Source organism: Megascapheus bottae, chromosome 17 (genome assembly GCF_031878675.1).
Source record: "Megascapheus bottae isolate mThoBot1 chromosome 17, mThoBot2.hap1, whole genome shotgun sequence".
NCBI lineage: Eukaryota > Metazoa > Chordata > Mammalia > Rodentia > Geomyidae > Megascapheus > Megascapheus bottae.
In genome coordinates this window covers 44,304,990-44,325,676 of record NC_143525.1, presented here as the reverse complement: position 1 = coordinate 44,325,676, position 20,687 = coordinate 44,304,990, and the positions used below count along the sequence as shown (strand labels likewise).

At 40.8% G+C, this 20,687-nt stretch overlaps 2 protein-coding genes across 18 annotated transcripts in view; both read left to right on the top strand.

The window, feature by feature from the left end:
* The window catches only part of Ppm1d (protein phosphatase, Mg2+/Mn2+ dependent 1D), a 35,378-nt gene extending 29,548 nt beyond the window's left edge, over nucleotides 1-5,830 (top strand). For both annotated transcript variants that reach the window (XM_090351174.1, XM_090351173.1), the window contains exon 6: nucleotides 3,573-5,830. In XM_090351174.1, coding sequence (XP_090207300.1) covers nucleotides 3,573-4,127 — 555 coding nt within the window. In that variant the 3' untranslated portion in view covers nucleotides 4,128-5,830. The remainder of the gene's footprint in view (nucleotides 1-3,572) is intronic.
* A 4,715-nt stretch (nucleotides 5,831-10,545) lies between these two features.
* Bcas3 (BCAS3 microtubule associated cell migration factor) overlaps nucleotides 10,546-20,687 on the top strand; it is a 481,230-nt gene continuing 471,088 nt past the window's right edge. For 10 of the 16 annotated variants that reach the window (XM_090351166.1, XM_090351162.1, XM_090351164.1 and 7 more), the window contains exons 1-3: nucleotides 10,547-10,792; nucleotides 12,841-12,928; nucleotides 17,410-17,464. In XM_090351166.1, the coding sequence (XP_090207292.1) occupies nucleotides 12,846-12,928; nucleotides 17,410-17,464 (138 nt within the window). In that variant the 5' untranslated portion in view covers nucleotides 10,547-10,792; nucleotides 12,841-12,845. Of the gene's footprint in view, nucleotides 10,793-10,958; nucleotides 11,008-12,840; nucleotides 12,929-17,409; nucleotides 17,465-20,687 lie in introns of those variants that run through there. The other 6 variants (XM_090351169.1, XM_090351171.1, XM_090351170.1 and 3 more) reach the window with 3 other exon arrangements.

Below are 20,687 nucleotides of genomic sequence, written 5' to 3'. Positions count from 1 at the left end.
GCATAATTTGTAATTATTTAATATTAGATTATAAAATAGATTAAAGATATCCCTAAAGCAGTGAAAACTTTGAAGTATGTGTTTTAAGGAAGAAATCTCTTAATGTTAATGACATTCAGGAAGGGTTAAAAATACAAGTTATTTTGAGATGAGTCTTAGAAGCCTAAGCAGTTACCTGTTCTAACAGATGCAATGTGTTCCCACAGAATGCCAATAAAATGAGAAGTAACAGGAAAAGTTCAAGGAGGAAGTGGGACAAGCTCAGCTAGTGCACTTACAGTGTCAGAATAATAATCCGTGAATTTAAAGACAGAATAAAAAATTATAATAAATTGTCTTAACTCTGAAATTGTTCCCTTGTTTTTCTTTTATAAAAAACTTCCATCCAATGTCTGTTGTTTTCCATACTAGAGTACTATGTTGTGTTTAAATGAAAGATTTGATTAGTTCCTTTTTTCTTGTGTCTCTGGACATAGTTTTGTCACAAGAGGCATACAATTATTTGGCAGGTAGGAGCTTTCTGCTTCAGAACTGTATATCCGGTTTCTCTATTAGAGCAATATGAACATTTGGTCTCTGACTTTGTTGTTGTTGCCAGTCCTGGCATTGTCCCTTTAGCTTCTTTTGCTCAAGGCTAGCATTCTATCACTTGAGCCACAGTGCCACTTTTGGCTTTTTCTGTTTATGTGGTACTGAGGAATTGAACCCAGGGCTTCATGCATGCTAGGCAAGCAGTCTACCACTAAGCCACATTCCCAGCCCAGTTTTTTTTCCACTTAGTTTTCTGTGTTCAAGTGGAGAATGCTAAGTGACCAGGTTAAACTTTTAAGTTTACTTATGCAGAAGGTTAAACTCACATAAGCTCTCATTATTGATGTTATTGAAAGTCATATGTAAGTATTTGAGAGCAGATACTGTTCTTTTATACTTATCACAGCACTAGTACCTTAAACTAAGATTATTTTCCCAACATTCAGTATAAAAACAGACAGGAATAAGCAAGCTTTCAATAAATCTGTAGCATATAATAAATGAGACAGTGGCTCCAGAAAGAGAATGATATTTTTAATAGAAAGGTGAAGTGGTGTGTTTGGAACATTTTCTCATTTCTAGTTTCCATTGGACCTACAGTTTTGGGGTTTTGTTTTTGTTTTTTGTTTTTTTTTGGTCGTGGGGCTTGAACTCTAGGCCTGGGTGCTGTCCCTCAACTCTTCAGCCCAAGGCTACCATCCTATCCCTTGAGCCACACAGTGCCACTTCTGGTTTTCCAGTGGTTAATTGTAGATAAGAGTCTCATGGACTTTAGTGCCTAGACTGTTTTTGAACCTCGATCCTCAGATCTCATCCTCCTGAGTAGGATTCCAGGCATGAGCCAGCCTCCTTGCCTGGCTTGGATCTACAGTTTTGTATTTTATTTATTTTTTTTACTTTTCATTTAGGAAGCACGTTCATGTCTGTTTATTTTGAAGTATTTTGTGTATCCTCTTAGCTTATCTTTTCTAGATACATTAAAGGAAACAGTTTGATTTGGGAGTATACTTTTAAATGGCTATGTTATTTAGTTGTAAGGGATTGTATATAGGAGAAAGACCAGGCAATATGTCATCATTTATTGCCTCACAAAAGGGTTTGAAAGCTGGGTATTGGTGGCTCATACCTCTTATCCTAGCTATCCCGGAGACTGAGATCTGATGATCATGGTTCAGAGCCAGCCTGGCAAGAAAGTCTGTGAAACTCTTATCACGAACTAACACCAAAAAATCCGTAAGGGGAGATGTGGTTCAAGTGATAGAGTGCTAGCTCTGAGCAAAAAGGCTCAAGAATAGTTCCCCAGGCCCTGAGAACTGGCACATACACACACAAAAAAGTGGGAATTGTATGGCCTTACTAAAATGTTATTTTATGAATTTGGTTGAGTTCATTTGGGGGAAATTTTGCACACTCTGGGAGATATTAGTATTTGTACTTCAGCTTTTTCTTTGAGAAACTATTCAATGGTTGTATAGGAAATTATTCAATGATTAGTTAGGAAATTTATGTTTGGTATGGACAATATTCCTATTTGTCTGGACATGGAAGGATATTCTAAGTATATGTGGATCTAGAATATTGTATTCAAAATGGATTGTACATGTCAATCAACTGTAAAGCTTTTTAGAAAATACCTGACATTCCCCAGGTGACTTTTACTTGTTTAGTTAACTGAGCCTCGTTCTTCCAGTCTCAGATAGTCCCATCACACATCCTACTTTCCTTAGTTGGTAGTGTCTAGTGTTTGTGTTACATTTGCAAAGTATTATCTACCTGAGTTTCCATCATATGCATAGTTGTTTTAATATTGTATATCACATTTCTACACTAACATTTGTAAATTAGAATTTAGAAAAGGTAAATAACTGTACAAATCATCCCTCATTCTGGTTAGTCCCTTCATTCTATAGAAGACTAAGCTAACTAGTCTTTGTTTATATAAGAAGGTCATTCTACCTGTAAAACTGAGTTTGATACTTGAAAAGTTTTAGATACTTAAAGTATACATAAGATCTGTCTTTGAATAGATATGTTTTTATCCCAATTATGCCATTCTATGTTAAATTGAAAATGTTTATCTGGTAGACATTTTTGAATGATAAGAAAATTAGGGTCCTAATTACAAGAAAATTGGGATGGTTCTCATAATCTTTTTTTTTTTTTCCCTTTTGTTGCCAGTCCTGGGGCTTAAACTCTAGGCTTGGGTCCTATCCCTGAGCCTTTCTGTGCTCAAGGCTAGTGCTCTATCACTTGAGCCACAGCACCCCTTCTGGCTTTTCTGTTTATGTGGTACTGAGGAATTGAACCAGGGCTTCCTGCATGCTAGGCAAGCACTCTGCCACTAAGCTACCTTCCCACCCTCAATCATTTTTTGGCAGTCCAAGTGGAAAAATACAGGATTTTTGTGTAAAATAATCATAGCTATCACATCAGCATTATATGTTATTGATATACATAGAACTCATATTTCAACAGAATAGGATTTTTTTTTTTTTTGAGCCAGTCCTGGGCTTGGGCTCAGGGCCTGAGCACTGTCCTTGGGTTTTTTTCTCAAGGCTAGAGCTCTACCACTTGAGCCACAGCACCACTTCTGGCTTTTTTCTATGTATGTGGTACCAAGAATCAAACCCCAGTCTTTGTGCATGCTAGGCAAGCACTCTACCACTAGGTTAAACTCATGGCCCCCAGAATAGAGTACTTTGGATCTTCATATTTGAATATAGGATGAATGGGCTAGTAAATGTGTGCTTATGAGTATTTTTAGGATCTTTTGTGAAGAATTTTAATTTGATTAGCCAGCAGTAGTCAGGATGATGTGATCTCATAAAACTTAACACTTTATTTAGATTGTTGAACCTTTATTGTCTCTTTTTACTCCAGTTAACCCCTTGCCCATAGTTGAGTAAATACAAGTTGAACTAATGAGTGCATACAGTGTTTCTGCCATCTTAATTACTTCATAAAGAACCTGATATTATACATCATGGGTTTATTGAGTTCTATGATAAATCATTTATTTGTTTAATCTTCCTGTTTTTCAGTCACTAGAAGAGGATCCATGGACAAAGCTCAACTCCGTGGACCATATACCTGCTCTTGTTCGTAGTAATGCCTTCTCAGAGAATTTTTTAGAGGTCTCAGCTGAGATAGCTCGAGGGAATATCCAGGCTGTAGTCTTACCCTCAAAAGATCCAGAGGCACTTGAGGAAAATTGCACTAAAGCCCTGACGTTAAGGATACATGATTCTTTGAATAATACCCTGTCAGTTGGCCTGGTGCCTACCAATTCAACAAATACCACTGTGGACCAAAAAAATTTAAAGATGGCACCTGCTCAAATGAAAGCCCAAGAAGTTGAAAGAACCCCTCCAGCAAATTTCAAAAGGACACTAGAAGAGTCCAACTCTGGCCCCCTTATGAAGAAACATAGACGAAATGGCTTAAGTAGAAGTAGCAGTGCTCAGCCAGCAAGCCTTCCTACCACCTCACAGCGAAAGAACTCTGTTAAACTTACCATGAGACGAAGACTTAGAGGCCAGAAGAAGATTGGAAATCCCTTACTACATCAGCATAGGAAAACTGTTTGTGTTTGCTGAAATGTAACTGGGAAATGGGGGTTTTCCATACTTAGGTTATGAGGGCTTTTTAAATCTGGTGCCGAAGTTAAACTTTTTATAAGGGGACAAAATAAAGAGTATACAGTTTGACTTTTTGCTTGTATTATAAATGTGAATTTTGTAGATGTAGGGTACAAGTTGCTGTAAAATGTGTGTAAATGTGTATCCTTTACACAAACTATCTCTTATTCTGACACAGTAATTATGTCGACAGGGCTAAATGTTAAAGAAAAATCAAAGGAATATATTAGATATTAGAAATACATTTAAGCTTTTTAAAATGCTTATTAAAATTTGTATAAGTCACTTGTGATGAAAACACAGCTTTTTAAAGTGAATTATTAAGTAAACTGGAAAAGTGATGTATTTTCCCAGTGAATTGTGCTCTACTAAATGTTTCCTAGGGACTACCAGTGAGTGTTTTTTAAAAACTATTTTTATTTCCAATTTCATAATTCAGAATTGAGTTTTTTTCTTTTTTGGGGGGGGCTTAGTTGTGGGGCTTGAACTCAGGGTCTGGGTGCTGTCTCTGAGTCTTTTTGTGCTTAAGACTAGTGCTCTCCCATTTGAGCCACAGAACCACTTCCAGCTTTTCTGAGTAGTTTGTTTCATGGACTTTTCTGCCTGGGCTGGCTTCAAACCACAATCCTCAGATGTCTTCTAAGTAGTTAGGATTACATAGGTGTAAGCCACTGGCGCCCAGTCAGAATTGAATTTTTTTTCATAGGGGAAGTGTTGAGTCATGCTAAAGTAGCTGAATTTTAGTCTTTCCTTGTTGCAAAGTATTATGTACTATTTTTTACTTTTACTTGAGTAGGCTTCCCCCTCCCCACCAGGTTCTGGAGCTTGAACTCAGGAGCCTGGGTGCTGTCCCTGAGCCTCTTTATGTTCAAGGCTAGTGCTTTACCACCTGAGCCACAGCATCACTGTGTCTGCTTTTTCTGAATAGTTTAATTGCAGATAAGTGTCTCACCGCTTTTTCTGCCCAGGCTGGCTTCAAACCATGATCCTCAGATATCAGCCTCCTGAATATCTAGGATTATAGATACGAGCCACCACCACCTGTCTCTTTAGTAGGATTTTCTAAAACATCAATCATCAGATCATTGACTCTGGCGTAGAGATTTGTTTTCCTAGAACCAGCGTTTTCCTCAGTCACCCCAGACCCCTGGCATCATGACTTTGTAAAGTACCCTTTTCTAGTGTGATGTTTTTCTTGCTATTTCAAGAACAGATGGTGCTGCTAATTTCCAACATTTCCTAAATTATTTGATATCATACAAGTTTCATTGATCATGAGTATGTGCTTGTTCATATAATAAAAGAATGAAGCGTTATATTGCTGATACTCAGTGATTGGTATATGTTAACAGTCTATTGTGTTGTGATCATATTTTTGAGTAATGGCTTAAAATACCTGTAATACCCATTTTTGCATGCCTACTTTTTATTTTGGTATAGGATACATAGAAACAAACTGAATAGCCAACAAGAATATGATTAAGTCAGATTATAAGAATTTGTTAAAACATTGTTTATACTTTGGTCATAAGGAAAAAGCCTAAAGGGAATACTAAAACACTAAAATTTTGAGGTGATGAAATATGTTCTATATAAGGAGAAAAAATGTTAAATTTATTAATTTGAACAAAATGTTATCATATTAAAGAGTTATTAATTCATGGGCTTGTGATGTAGCTCAGTGGTATTATATCTGCTTATCATGCTGGAGACCCTTGGGTTCAACACCCCCCAAAATTAATTTATACATTGCAGCATTGATTGCGGAGCGTAAGCTTAGATATTGTAGGGTGGAAGAATCCTTTACAGGAGGAGTGAGGATCGGTGATCAGAGTGAAATGTTACTTGTTGCTAGATCATTGCTTTTTCTTGATGCTGGGGATTGAATCCAGGGCCTCAGGCTTGCAAAGTACATGCTGCTGATCCACACACCCCCAGCTTGGGATGGCTATTTGTTTTTGTCTTTTTTTTTTTTCTTTAAGGCAGTACTAGGGTTTGAACTCAGGGCCTAGTTATGCTTGCTAGGCAGGCATTCTTATAGCTTGGGCCACATCTCCAGCCCTGATTTTCCTTTACCTTTTGCAGTGCTAGAGATTGAACCCAGGACCTCTTGCGTGCAGGGCAAATGCTGTGTTGCTAACCTACATCCTTAACCTCATGGTTTTCTTTTGAGAATTTTTGGATATAGAAGAGTTTGTGTTTCATATCTTTCCAAGATAAACACAAACCGCTAACAGACACTTGTGTAGTGAATTCCTTAAGAAGGGCTTTTTCATGTTGCAGATATATGATAGCATCCTGGCTATACTGTGTATCAAGCCAGCAAGTCTGAATGTATTAAAATCCACTTAGCTACTTTTTACTTTTTCTTCTAGTGGTTGTAAATAAAACAGTGGTAAACATGAAGTTTAAATTTCCATTTGAGAAGTATAATGGATTATGTAATCTTTATTTTTCAGATTTTTTTTTTTTTTTGGTGTGTATGTGTGAGGTGGGGAATCAAACCCCAAGCCTTATCCTGCGAGGTAAGCAAGTGCTCTACCACTGAACTATGTCCCCAGCCAGCCCCTAAACAAAGCTTTCAGATGTGTGTGAACTAGCTGTCTTTTTGTAGCAATGTTAGTGAACAATGTTATTTTCACCATGAAATATAGCTGGGGAGTAGCTGTAATGAAAACATTTTAGTGTATTTTACTCCTAAATATACTATGTCACTAACAAAAGTTAAAACCTTATTCTTTCTGTTTGTTTTTGTCTCTTGAAATAGGGTCTCATTCTATAGCTCAGGTTGACCTGGAACTCCATCTATGACACAGGCTAGCCTGGAACTCAATTTTCCTGCCTTAGCCTCTTAAGTGCTGGGGCTACAAGTGTGTACTCCTATAAGGCTTGGCCTAGTCTTTATTTTAAACTGAAGCAAAAACAAAGAAGTATCTGATCACATTAGAGATTATAATACACATTCTTATAGTCATGTAAAGTTGGTTAAAGAAACTTTGCCATTGTTTTTATGTTACAGTTGATTTTTTTTTTCTAGTCCTCAGACTTGAACTTAGGGCCTGGGCACTGTCCTTGGTCTTTCTCAAGGCTAGCACTCTACCACTTGAGCCATAGCACCACCTCCAGATTTTTCTGTGTATGAGGTACTGAGGAATCAAACCCAGGGCTTCATGCATGCTAGGCAAGCACTCTTGCCACTAGCTTATGCTTCCTTCCCTACAGTTGATCTGTTTTATACACCTATATACTGTATAATAATGTATATTCAAAACTGAGGTAGAGGAAAAACCATGCAATCAGTAATAAAACATTTTAAGGAACTTGAAGAGTATTTATCAAGGTGTATACCATTGCTGCTCTTTATTCCCAAATTCTTTTATTTATTCATTTATTTTTTGAAGACAGTTTAGAGCCTTTTGCATGGTAGGCAAGTGTTCTACTATTGAGCTCTTCCCCTAGCCTGAGTTTTGTTTTTTTGTTTTTGTTTCTATGCTAGTCCTGGGGCTTGAATTTTTCCTGGGCACTATCACTGAGGTTTATTTTGTTTTGTTTTCCCAAGCCTAGCAGTGTACCCCTGGAGCCTCTGTTCCACTTGTTTGCTTTTGTTTTTGGAGGTAAGCATCTCACAGTTTGGGCTGGCTTTGAACCGTGACCTTCAAGAGCTCAGCTTTCTGAATAGCTGTGAATTCAGGTGTGAGCCACCAGTATCCAATTTCCCAAGTGTTCCTTGGTTCTGGTTTCCTTCCTTCCTTCCTTCCTTCCTTCCTTCCTTCCTTCCTTCCTTCCTTCCTTCCTTCCTTCCTTCCTTCTTTTTTCCCAAGGGGCTTGAACTCAGGGCCTGGGCATTGTCATTGAGCACTTTTGCTCAAGACTAGCACTCTGCCACTTGAGCCACAACACCATTTCCAACTTTTTCTGTGTATGTGGTACTGAGGAATTGAACCCAAGGCTTCATGTATGCTAAGCAAGCACTCTAGTTCTAGGCCACACTCCCAGCCCTGATTTTATTTTTAAACAATGGAATTTTTTTTGTTTGTTTTTTGCCAGTCCTGGGGTTTGAACTCAGGACCTGACCATTTTCCTTGAGCATTCTCAGGGTTAGTGTGCTACTACTTCAGCCACAGCACCACTCTGGCTTTTTTTTTTTTCCTATGCATGTGGTACTCAGGAATTGAACCCAGGGTTTTGTGCATGCTAGACAAGTACTCTTATCACTAGGCCACACTCATGGCCCAAGAGTATTTTTTTTTTAAGGGAGCTGACAGTCAAGTTATGGAATACTTCTCTCATAAGAAATACTTTTTACTCCCCCTCCCCCCTTCCGGGTCCCTGCCCTGTACTGGGACTTTCCCAACTCAGGGCCTTGAGCACTGCTTTTTCTGCATATAGTTAAGTGTTCTACTACTTCGGCCATGCCTCCAGTTCTGGCTTTTTCCTAGAAACAGTTGTCTTTTGTAATCTAGGCTGGTCTTCAACATTTGGTCTCTTAATGATCCCCAGCCTTAGTTACCCAAGACACTAAGATGACAGATGTATGCCAGACCTTATTTTTTTCTTCACTGAGAAGAGAAATATTAACGTTCATCAGAATTGTATGACAGTAGATTATTTTGATACTGCTGAACTCTATAGTGTTTTGCTAATTGGGTGTGGTGAGGCAAGGTGTTGCCTGAAGATATAAAACCCCATAATCCCAGTCATTAAAAAATGTAAACACAATAAAGTATACACAAACCCTGAAATTTGGTTTGTGTGCCAATACTCAGATGTTCCTCTGGAGACTTATTTTTTTCTCTCTCTCTCTCTCTCTTTGACAGAGTCTAACTATGTTGCCCATCCCATGCTGGCTTCCATCTTGCTTCCTTAGCCTAAATCCTGGAATGACAAGGGTCATGACAGAGGTTGGCTGACTCACTGGTAGTTTATTAAATGGTTCATGGTAACAATCAGAAAAACAGAGAACTCATAACTTGAAGTTATCTTTTATTTTAGTGAAAATGAGTTTCCTACTGAGATAGCTCAAAGTCTAGGAAAATTAGTTGAAGATGGTCCCCATGCTTCAATACTTGGAAGTGATTTACATGCTAACCACCCACAAGTTACTTCTGGTTAAAAACAGAACCATCAATTTCTGTTTTGTCCCTCTTTTAAGGGTGCTGAGAGAATCTTATACCATTTTTGTGCAAAAGAAAATAGAATAGTTCAAACTGTTTGGGCACTTGGGGCTCATGCCTATGATCCTAGCTTTTCATGAGGCTGAGATCTAAGGATCACAGTTGGAAGTCCTGGAGACTTATCTTCAATTAATCACCAAAAACCTAGAAGTAGAGTTGTGGCTCTAGTAGTAGAGTACTACCTAGGCTTGAGCAAATCAGCTAAAAAGGCCATACCTGAGTCCCTCAGTTCCCCAGTATCCCCACCAAAACCAAAACTGGTGTGTAGATTCAGCATCTAAAGCAAATGCATGGTGTTTTAAGTTATAGCTATTTATACCTACAATCTTGATATCCAATTTACACATTTCTTACCTCAAGCCTATTGCATATTTTTCTTGAGGAAGTTGTCCTATTAAATGTTTCCCTCTATTGTGCTAAGGCTTTTTTTTTTGCTTGCCGCTTTGCTTGCCGAAAATTCCTTTATAAACACTGCTTATGTTCTTGGAGCTGTCATCATGAAATGTGATTATATAATATCAAATTATATATATATATCACCTACTGCATATTAAATAAAACATGCGGTGTTCAATAGATAGTCTTATCAAAGACTCCTACCTGAGGAAAGGACAAAGGGGATATCTCACTTAAGGGAGTTGGCTGGTTGGTGGTGCAGCCAGTAATCAGCCAAGCTGAAGAGGAACAATTTCTAGGCCAGCCTGGGATACCGAAAAAGAAAAAAATACATATATAAGAAAGATGGAAACGGAGGTAAGGAAAGAGTCAGGATTACCGGCATCTTCCCTTAATCAGATCAATGTCTTGTTGGCTGTAAAGGTTATCTCCGAGGCTAGCAAGCATAGACTCCCGGAAGGTAAACACATCGCAACGGGCGGGGCAGAAGGCGGGTTCGAGATCGGTGAATGGCCAGTTAAAAGTGATGGACAGCTGCCACGTCCACGTGCTCTGAGCTTCGAACCGGCTGTCGCGAGAATTCGATGTAAACACACCAGGCGCTCCAGCTTCGGGCTCCTAGCCTGAGGCAGCTGGGTGAGGTCGGCCCAATTTGAGGCATGTTGCTGCTGCTGCTTTTTCTTTAAAGCCCCCAAATGTTTCTGTCACAATAGTAGACACACTCATAATTCCTCCCTACCTGTTTGTGTACGCAACCGAACCTGACACGGCGGCTTCACCCGAACCTACAGACTGTTGTGTTTCCCCTCAGCACCCTCCCGATTGGACAACTTCAGGAGGCGGGTCCCTCTCTTTTCTACTTGCTGGTTGGCGCAGTTGACCTCCCAGGGCGGTGCCCGGCCGTGGCCAGTTTGCTCCTGGGATTGGTTGGTGGGGTAGTTCCGCTGAGGCGTGGTAGGAAGTAGTAGCCGTCAATCACGAGGGGGAGGGGAGTGAAGACTCCAAACAGTGAGCCCCAGAGCTGGAGAACAGCGTTTACCGGCGGAGCGGCCGGTGAGAGGGCTGGCGGGGCTTTGGTTTGGGGGAGGTCGGGAGGGGAAGAGGGGCCGGAGGCGTGAGGGCCCTGGGTCTGGCTGACTGGAATTCGACGCGGGAGCAGTGTCGAGACTGGAGGGGGAGGGGAGAAGGGCAAGAGGCCAGAGGGCGGCCGGGGGCAGCGCTGGCTGTGCTCTGGAGGTTAAATGGGTAGAGCTGTGAGAGACTTCCAGGTGAGCGGGGCCTGGGGGGCTGGCCACTCCTGTCCTCAGGTGACGGGGCTCTGGGGGACGGGGACTGGAGGCTGCTTCGTGTTAAAAAAAAAGGGGGGGTGTAATGGAATTGAGAGGGCTTGAGATGCAGCCCCCAGGAAAGGGGGAGCAGGGCTAATTGGGACAGAGGGTTGTAAAAGCTGGGGCTCCGCATCGGGAGCTTTCGTGTAAGGTGACAGAATGCACCTTACTTGGGAGTGATGCTTTTTTAGGTTCTGTAAAAATTAGTCCCAAGCTCTGGGCTTTCTTCAGCTCTGTAAGACGAGTTTCTCATGTTGCTGTCACTCTTAACCTGAACCAAGTAGACTCCATGCTCTTTAAAACAGCCTCTGTGATTCAGAGGCTCGTTACACACTCAGGATTCAGGGTTAGTTACTCTATAGGTCAGAATAAGACATCATGTAAGTGTATATTCCAGATTTGTTTACACACTTGTATTACCATAGCCAGTGGTTTAAAATGTGATTTAAATGCAGTTCTCGTAAATGAGAACCTATTCCTTAGATTCTCAACAGGTTTAATTGGAAGGTGGAACAATGCTATTTTGTTCCATTTTGTGTTGAAATATTATATCTTATGTATTTTCATTATTTCAATGTGAAATTTACCTTGGCAGAATTTTGCTTCACAAAACTAGCACTTTTATTCAACCCCCATCCCCACCCCTTTTGGAGTCAGGGTCTGGCTATGCAGCCTAGGTACGCCTGCAAATCAATCCTTCTGAGTGCTGAGATTAAGGGTGTTTCCCCCATGCCCCATGCCACATGTGTTTTTCTAAGTGATCTTTCTCTGTCTTTGTCTGTCTGTCTGTCTGCCTGTCTGCCTGTCTGCCTGTCTGCCTGCCTGCCTGTCTGCCTGTCTGCCTGCCTGCCTGCCTGCCTGCCTGCCTGCCTGCCCTAGGGCTTGAACTCAGGGCCTGAGCACTGGCCTTGGGCTTTCTCAAGGCTAGAGCTCTACCATTTTGAGCCAGAGCATCACTTCTGCCTTTTTCTTTTCTTGTGGATCATGGGGATTGAAATCGGCCTGGGCCAGCTCTTCAGCTCAAGGCTACTGCCCTACCCTTGAGCCAAGCCCCATTTCCCCCTTTTTAGAGGTTAATTGGACATAAAAGTCTCATGTCCTTTTGTGCCAAGGGCTGGCTTTGAACCTTAATCCTCAGATCTCAGCCTCCTGAGTAGCTAGGATTACAGGCATGGGCCACTTCGCCAGCACTTCTGGCTTTTTCTTTTTTTTTTTTTTTTTTTTGCCAGTCCTGGGCTTGAGCTCAGGGCCTGAGCATTGTCTTTGGGATTTCTCAAGGCTAGAGCTCTACCACTTGAGCCTCAGCACCACTTCCGGCTTTTCCTATATATGTGGTACCAAGGAATCGAGCCGGGTGTTCGTGCATGCTAGGCAAGCACTTTAACCACTAGGCCAAATTCCCGGCCTCTGGCTTTTTCTATGTATGTGGTACCAAGGAATCTCTTCAAGCATGCTAGGCAAACACTCTACCACTAGGTCTTTCATTTTTATCTTTTATCTTTCTAGTTTTATCTTTCTACTTTTGTGTTTACTACAAAATGAAAGGTCCCTGGAGTGTCTAAACTGGTTTTATGGTTCTGAGGTCTGGTTCTATGTAAATCTTAATTTGAAATAAAAAAATCTGTTTCTGCCTTTTGCTTTTCTGATTTCTGGAAATAGTTCCTACTTTTTAGGGAGTGTTGATAAGGAATCTTCAGTGAATAATTATGAAATTTGCTTTCTTTCTGTAACAGAAATGATTCATTTTTTTCCCTCTTTTTGTTTTGGGGATAGGTTTAATGAATGAAAGTATGGCTACAGATTCTCCTAGAAGACCCAGTCGGTGTACTGGTGGAGTTGTGGTTCGCCCTCAAGCTGTCACGTAAGCACATTTTACATTAGCAGACATTACCCGTAACCATAACTAACATTCCTTCTCTTTTCCTTTTGAAATTTGTTTTTCTTTATTTTGAATAGTTGCTTACTTTTATTTTTATTTATTTATTTTGCTAATCCTGGGGCTTGAACTCAGGGCCTGGGCCCTGTCCCTGAGCTTCTTTTGGTCAACACTAGCACTCTACCACTTGAGCCACAGCTTTACTTCTGGCCTTTTCTGTTTATGTGGTACTGAAGAATTGAATCCAGGACTTCATGCACGCTAGGGAAGCATTCTACCACTAAGCCACATTCCCAGCCCACAGTTGCTTACTTTTATAAAAAAAATTTGGGGCTGGGAGTTTGGCTTAGTGGTAGAGTGCTTGCCTAGCATGCACGAAGATCTGGGTTCTATTCCTCAGTACCACATATACATAGAAAAGGCCAGAAATGGTGCTGAGGCTCAAGTGGTAGAGCTCTAACCTTGAGAAAGCCCAAGGACAGTGCTCAGGCCCTGAGTTCAAGGCCCAGGACTAGGCCAAACTCCCGGTAGAGTGTTAAGAGTGTTTGCCTAGCATGCATGAAGACCCGAGTTCGATTCCTAGGTACCACATACATAGAAAAAAAAAGCCGGAAGTGGTGCTGAGGCTCAAGTGGTGGAGCTCTAGCCTTGAGGAAGTCCAAGGACACTGCTCAGGCCCTGAGCTCAAGCCCAGGACTGGGGGAAAAAAAAAATTGGCTTTACAAGTTAAGAACTGCTCATTGCTGGAGCCAAATGAAAGGAACTGTCAGAGTTATATTGATCTAGTTAGCATATCTGTAGAGTACAGGGTAATGCTAAGGCCAGTCCTGTATAGCAGTAAAAAAATACACACACACACACAAAAGCCAAAAACATCCAGATTTCACAAACTGTTGGATCATTAAATCCCTGTAGTTGGTCAGAGTCAGTTTTGGAAAAAAAATAGAGGATGGTTGGCATAGCTCAGCGGTAGAGCATTTGCCTAGCACATGTGAGGCCCTGAGTTTTATCTCCGGCAACACAAACACGTGTATAAAATCTGTCTACCTATATACACGCACATATACATATACATATACATATACATATATATACATGTATATCCATGTCCATACACAAAGTAAAACATAATGGATTTGTTAGTGTTGTTTTTATATGCACAGAGAAATACTCATACCTGTGTATAGGATTACTCTGATGTAAAAATTCCAGGCATGAGCCATTGGTGCCTGAGGTGTCTCAGTTTTGTGATGACAGTGGCTTAACTATGATTTTTTTTTTTTGCCAGTCCTGGAGCTTCTACTCGGGGCTTTGGCACTGTCCTTGAACCTTCTCAAGGTTAGCAACTCTACCACTTGAGCCATAGTACCACTTCCGGCTTTTTGTGTGTATGTGGTACTAAGGAATCAAACCTAGGGCTTCGGGCATGTTAGGTAGGCACTCTACTACTAGGCCACACTCCTGGCCCTTAACTCCTCCTCCTGCTGCTGTTCCTCCTCCTCCCCCTCCTCCTCTTCCTCCTCCTCCCCCTCCTCCTCCCCCTCCTTCTCCCCCTCCCCCTCCTCCTCCTCCTCCTCCTCCTCCTCCTCCTCTTCCTCCTCCTCCTCCTCTCCTTCTCCTTCTCCTTCTCCTTCTCCTTCTTCTTCCTCCTCCTCCTTCCTCCTTTCTCCTTCCTCCTCCTCCTCTTCCCCTCCTCCTCCTCCTCCTCCTCTCCTCCACCTCCTCCTTCTCCTCCTCCTCCTTCTTCTTCTTTTTGTGGGTCATGGGGCTACTTGGCCTGGGTGCTGTCCCTGAGCTCTTTAGCTTAAGGGTGTGCCTACTGCCCTACTCCTGGGCCTGGGCATTGTCCCTGAGCTCTTCAGCTCCAGGCTAATAGAGCCATAGCCCCACTTCCCATTTTCTAGTGATTAGTTGGAGTTAATAGTTGCATGTTCTTTAGTGCCTGGACTGGCTTTGAAGGACTGGCTTTGAACTGAGATCCTTAGATCCAGCCTCCTGAGTATTTAGGATTACAGGTGTGAGCCATGGCACCTGGCTGAAAAATACTTCTTATTGTAAATCTCAGTATGAATGTTTACAAATATCAGGAGAGTAATTTCTATATTTTAGACATTTATTATTTTTCCAGTCCTGGGGTTTGAACTCAGGTCCTGAACACTTGGGCTTTCCTCAAGGCTAGTGCTCTGCCATTTCTGGCTTTTTCTATGTATGTGTTACCAAGGGTCTTCGTGCATGCTGTGTAAGTATTCTTCAGTAGGCCAAACTCCTGGCCTACTTTAGACATTCTTTGACAAGGCAGTCTATACATCCTAGGAGTTTATAATCCAATGTGGCATAAACAAATGCATGTATAAAATTAATGTGATCAATAAGAAAGAGAAAAATGGCAGCAAAATAGCTAAAGGATTTAGAGGAAGTATTTTAGTAGTGGGATCAGACAAGTTTCATTAAGAAGATAACATTTAAAGTGTATCTTGCAGAATAGAATCTGAGCTCTTTTTACAGAAAAGTTTAAAGTGGTTTTTTTTTTTTTTTGGTGCTAGTATCAGATCTAGAATTCAGGGCCTCAAGCTCTTGCATAATTTTTTCCTTCAAGGCTAGTATTCTACCTATTGAGCCATACCTTTACTACTGGTGTGGCTTTTTGCTAGTTTATTAGCAATGCAATTCATCTCTTGGACTTTTCTTCCTCAGGACAACTTTGAGCTTAGATTTTCACATCTCAGCCTTCACTTTAGCTGGGATTATAGGCTTGATCTTTCATCTCCAAGCTAAAGAGATGAAATGTTCTTTTCTTTTTTTTTTTTAATGGGTTGTGGGTCTTGAGCTCTGTGCTTGGGCCCTGTTCCTGAGCTCTTGAGCTCAAGGCTTGAGCTCTACCACTTTGAGCCACAGTGCTGCCTGTGGTTTTCTGGTACCTCTGAGGTCTCAGCCTCTTGAGTAGCTAGGATTACAGGCATGAGCCACCTGTGGCCAGCTATGCCTTTTATTTATTTATTTATTTATTTATTTATTTATTATGGTGGTGGTGGTGGTGGTGGTGGCAGTGGTGGCAGGGAGACTATGCCTAGGCTGGTCTTTAGCCCTCAGTCATCCAGTCTCAGCCTTCCGGGGTATTTGGATTGCTGGATGCTAGATTACAAGCATGAAATACCACACCTGGCTTTTAAAAATGTTCTTAGAATTGTAGTTTTTTTATTTCCTTAATTTTTTTTGCAAAAAGACTGATTTGTTGCAAAAAGATTTTCTTTTTTTGTCAGTTGTGTGACTTGAACTCTGGGCCTGGGCATTGTCCCTGAGCTCTTCAGCTCAAGACTACTGCCCTACTCCTTGAACTACAGTGCCACTTCTGGTTTTCTGGTGACTAATTGGATATAAAAGTCTCATAGACTTTTTGGGCTGGCTTTGAACCTTGATCCTCAGATCTCATCCTCCTGAGTAACAAGGATTACAGGCCTGAGCCACCAAGCCCAGCTAAAGATTGATTTTTTTTTTTTCAGAAGAAAAGAACACATATATACCCTTCTGAAAATAATAACAAAAACTAGATGTAAATCAGGTATTGTGGCTCAGATCTGTAATCCTAGCTACTCTGGAGACTGAGATATGATATTCTAGGCTTAATGCTAAACTGAGGAAGAAAAGTCCCTGGAGATTCCCATAAACCAGCAAAAAGTGACACCAGTGAAGGCATGGTTCAAGTGGTAGAATGTATGCCTTGAGGGAAAAAGCTAAGCAAGAGTTTGATGCTCTGAGTTCAAGCCCAGAGTTCAAGTTCAAGAAGGTATCAGAAGGATTGAAGTATAAGTGTCTTGATTCATAGAAGAGCACAGTGTATTGGAATTTACTTATATTGGTCATCAAACCCAGGGCCTTATGCATGCTACTCAGGTATATTCTACCAGTGAGCCCAGATATATGCCCAGCCCAGGCATAATGATTTTTACAGGATTTAGGATCATTAAAAGTTAAACATTCCTTCCTCCACCCTCCTTCCCTCTGTCTCTCTGTTTTTGTCACTGTCTCCTCACTATATCTAGCTCTGTAAGGAGTTTTTAATAACTTATTCTTGCCTTATTCTATAGCAACATGTATACCATATTGTTATATACAGGTATGGGACTAGATTTATGATCAGTCTAAACAGAAGGTCACTAAGCTCTGAGTCATCATTAAGAGTTAGTTTTGTTGTAACCAGAGCATTCTTCTGTTCTGAGTCAAAAGGAAGGTCCTGTCTTATGCTTGTCTTATCTCCTATAGCATGCCTTTTTAAAGGGACATTTTGAAATGTTAAAATCTATGTACAATTAACAACATTTACAAAGAAACCTGAGGATAGAGAAGAATTATCAGTTGACCTTTTTCTTTTATTATTATAGATGACTTCATTAGGCTCATAAGTAGAGATTTTCCATGATTTGTCCTAAGCTTTCATGTTAAGTCTTTTCCATTTCATTCTTTTCCAGAGAGCAGTCCTACATGGAAAGTGTTGTGACTTTTCTACAAGATGTCGTACCACAGGTGAGAGTGTGTGTGATTGTAGAAACAGTAGTTTTGAACAAGGAAGCTCAGAAATGTTCTGTTTCACAAATTTGACACTAGATTGAGTAACTTCTGGGACTCTTGATGCATTAGCATCCTGAGCCTTGGCAGGATGAAGCTATAATTGGACAGATGTGCCTCAGGTTTTTTTTTTTTGTTGTTGTTGTTCCAGTACTAGAATTGAACTCATGGCCTAGACATTGTCTCTTAGCTTTTTTACATGGTAAGAGTTTCCTGTTTCTTCCTCCCATCTCAGCTTCCTGAGTAGCTAGAATTCCAGGCATGAGCCATTGGTGCCTGAGGTGCCTCAATTTTGTGATGACAGTGGCTTAACTATGACTTTTTTTTTGCCAGTCTTGGAGCTTGAACTCAGAGCTTGGACACTGTCCTTGGACTTTCTCAAGGCTAGCACTCTATCGCTTGAGATACAGTACCATTTCCGGCTTTTTGTGTGTATATGATACTGAGGAAATCAAACCCAGGGCTTCAGGCATGCTAGGTAGGCACTCTACCACTAGGCCACATTCCTGGCCCTTATTATTATTCTTTTCTTTCTGCTTGCTTGCTTGCTTGCTTTCTTTCGTTCGTTCTTTCTTTCGTTCGTTCTTTCTTTCTTTCTTTCTTTCTTTCTTTCTTTCTTTCTTTCTTTCTTTCCTTCTTTCCTTCTTTCCTTCTTCCTTTCTTTCTTTTTTTTTGTGGTCATGGGGCTTGAACTCAGCCTGGGTGCTGTCTCTGAGCTCTTTAGCTCAAGGCCACCTATTGCCTTACTCCTGGGCCTGGGCGTTGTCCCTGAGCTCTTCAGCTCAAGGCTGATACCATACCCCTAGAGCCACAGCCCCACTTTCTGTCTACTAGTAATTAGTTGGAGAGAAGAGTTTCATGTTCTTTAGTGCCTGGGTTGGCTTTGAACTACGATCCTCAGATTTCAGCCTTCTGAGGAGCTAGGATTATATTTGTGAGTCACCATGCCCAGCTTTTAACTATTATTCTTTAGGAATTGCTTTCCTAACAAAAATCAGGATGAGATGTTATGTGTGCATTAGGAATTGAGACTTTCTAGTTGGATTCTATTTCCAAAACGGTTTGATTTTCAAATTAAGAGGTGTCTGTCTTCATTGGATGTGTGCTTCAGCCATGGAACACTTTCTAAGCATGTGTGAAGTTTTTGGTTTAATTAGTAGCAACACACACCCACACACACACCCACCCCTACCTGTCTGAAGTGAGAAAGGCTGTATACCCTACTATGTAATTAGAACTATATAATAACTAAGTATTTTATTTGGGCATAAACCTTCCCCCCTTTTTTTACATTGAGCAGTATTTTTTTGTCTAATAAATATACCCAAGTGCATAAGGCATAACTGTGCATTGCATAAAAAAGAAACATAAAGATAATGAGTAGAGGCTCAATGGCATCATCTACTGCTGCCCAATTTTAACATACATATTACTTGTCAGACCAGTTAAAAGTAATAATTTTGGGGCCGGGAGTTTGGCCTAGTGGTAGAGTGCTGGTCTAGCATGCACGAAGACCAGGGTTCAATTCCTCGGTACCACATATGTAGAAAAAAGCCGGAAGTGGTGCTGAGGCTCAAGTGGTAGAGCTCTAGCCTTGAGAAAATCCAAGGACAGTGCTCAGGCCCTGAGCTCAAGCCCAGGACTGGCAAAAAAAAAAAAAAAAGTAATAATTTTGGGCTCCTCTCCCAGAGTCTGATCTCCAGTGTCTTTGTCTCTGGTAAAGGGCTCAGGTAACTGAAACAGTAGGTTTGGGCCCTTGCTAGTGAAACTACTGAGGGGAAAGTCTTCTGCGTGTTCTTGTTTGTAATGATGGCCATCTCTTCAACTGCTAAGGAATCCACAATGGCACTGTGACTACTCTGTTGTGAAAGGATGTGAGAAAAGGCTAAATTTTTGTTGTATCTAACAAAATGTACTTATCAAATAAGGGAAAATACGCAAGTTATTGGTATTGTTTATTCTGTTCAGTCAGTTTCAATGAAAGTAGGCATGGTAGCAAGGTCGGTGGTGTATGTAAGGAGAAGGAAATGTTTTGAGGCACTTGGCTAAGAGATCAGATTGCTTGGAACAACCAGAGGTTATTAGTAACTACAACTCAGTATGTTACACAGAGAATACAGACTGAATAGCTGGTAAAGGATACAGAGTAAAGGAGTGAAAGAGGTACAGAGGTTGTCAGAAGTTGCATTAGTTAAATGAAAGGAAAGGTTGGGTCTTGATATTGAAGGAAACTAGTTCTATATGATAGGTGTCAGGATTGGTACAGCAGGTATCCAGCTTTTTTGGTGATTCATTCTAGATAAGAGTCTCCCATACTTTCCTCCCTAGTCTGGCTTTGAGCCACAGTCTTCAGATTTCAGCCTCCTGAGTAGCCAGGACTACAGGTGTGTACCACCTGTGCCTGGCCTTAATCAGGTTTTGTAAAGGCATCTTGTGTGTGACTAGGAACTCTGTATAGGGAGCAGTTTTTATTGGTTCAAGGAGAAACATTATGATCAAAAGTTTTGTCACCACTACCACCACCAATAACCAAAATAAACCCAACCTTCTCCCCACAACACCCCAAGCTTAGTGATCTGATCATAATGTCATGAAGTGTAAAATAGAGCTAATCATTGTATGTTTACTGTGGTTTAAAGGATGCTATGTGTATGAAACATTCAATAAAGAAAGCAAATATTAAGTATAGTGCCATGCTGGGAGCTGGTAGAATACCAACCTTAGCAAAAAGCTCAGGGACAGTGTCCAGATCCTGATTTCAAGCTTCAGAACTGGCAGAAAAAGAAACAACCCAACAACAGTAAGCCTCTCTGCCCCAGTATTTTCCTCCCATATTTGATTCAAAATCCTGTGTTAAATTTGCTACTTGGTGGACAGCAATAAAAAATGGTATTTTCTGCTATTACAATCCAAATATTGCTCTATTCTGGGAATTACCAAATTTATAGTACCTAGAAATTGTTCTCTGGGTCTGCAGATGCACATAAAGAGAGATACATTGTTGAACTAGATAGCAGCTACTGTAGTTATCACCACTGAGTTAATTCTTCTTGTGTTCAGTTGATAGCTCTGGTGGGTAGAGCAATCTTTAGTCATGTCCTTTGGTCTGTTATATTTTTTAAATATTGAAAATATTAAAGCGTAGAATTTGTTGTCATGTGTATAAAATTTTCACATTTGC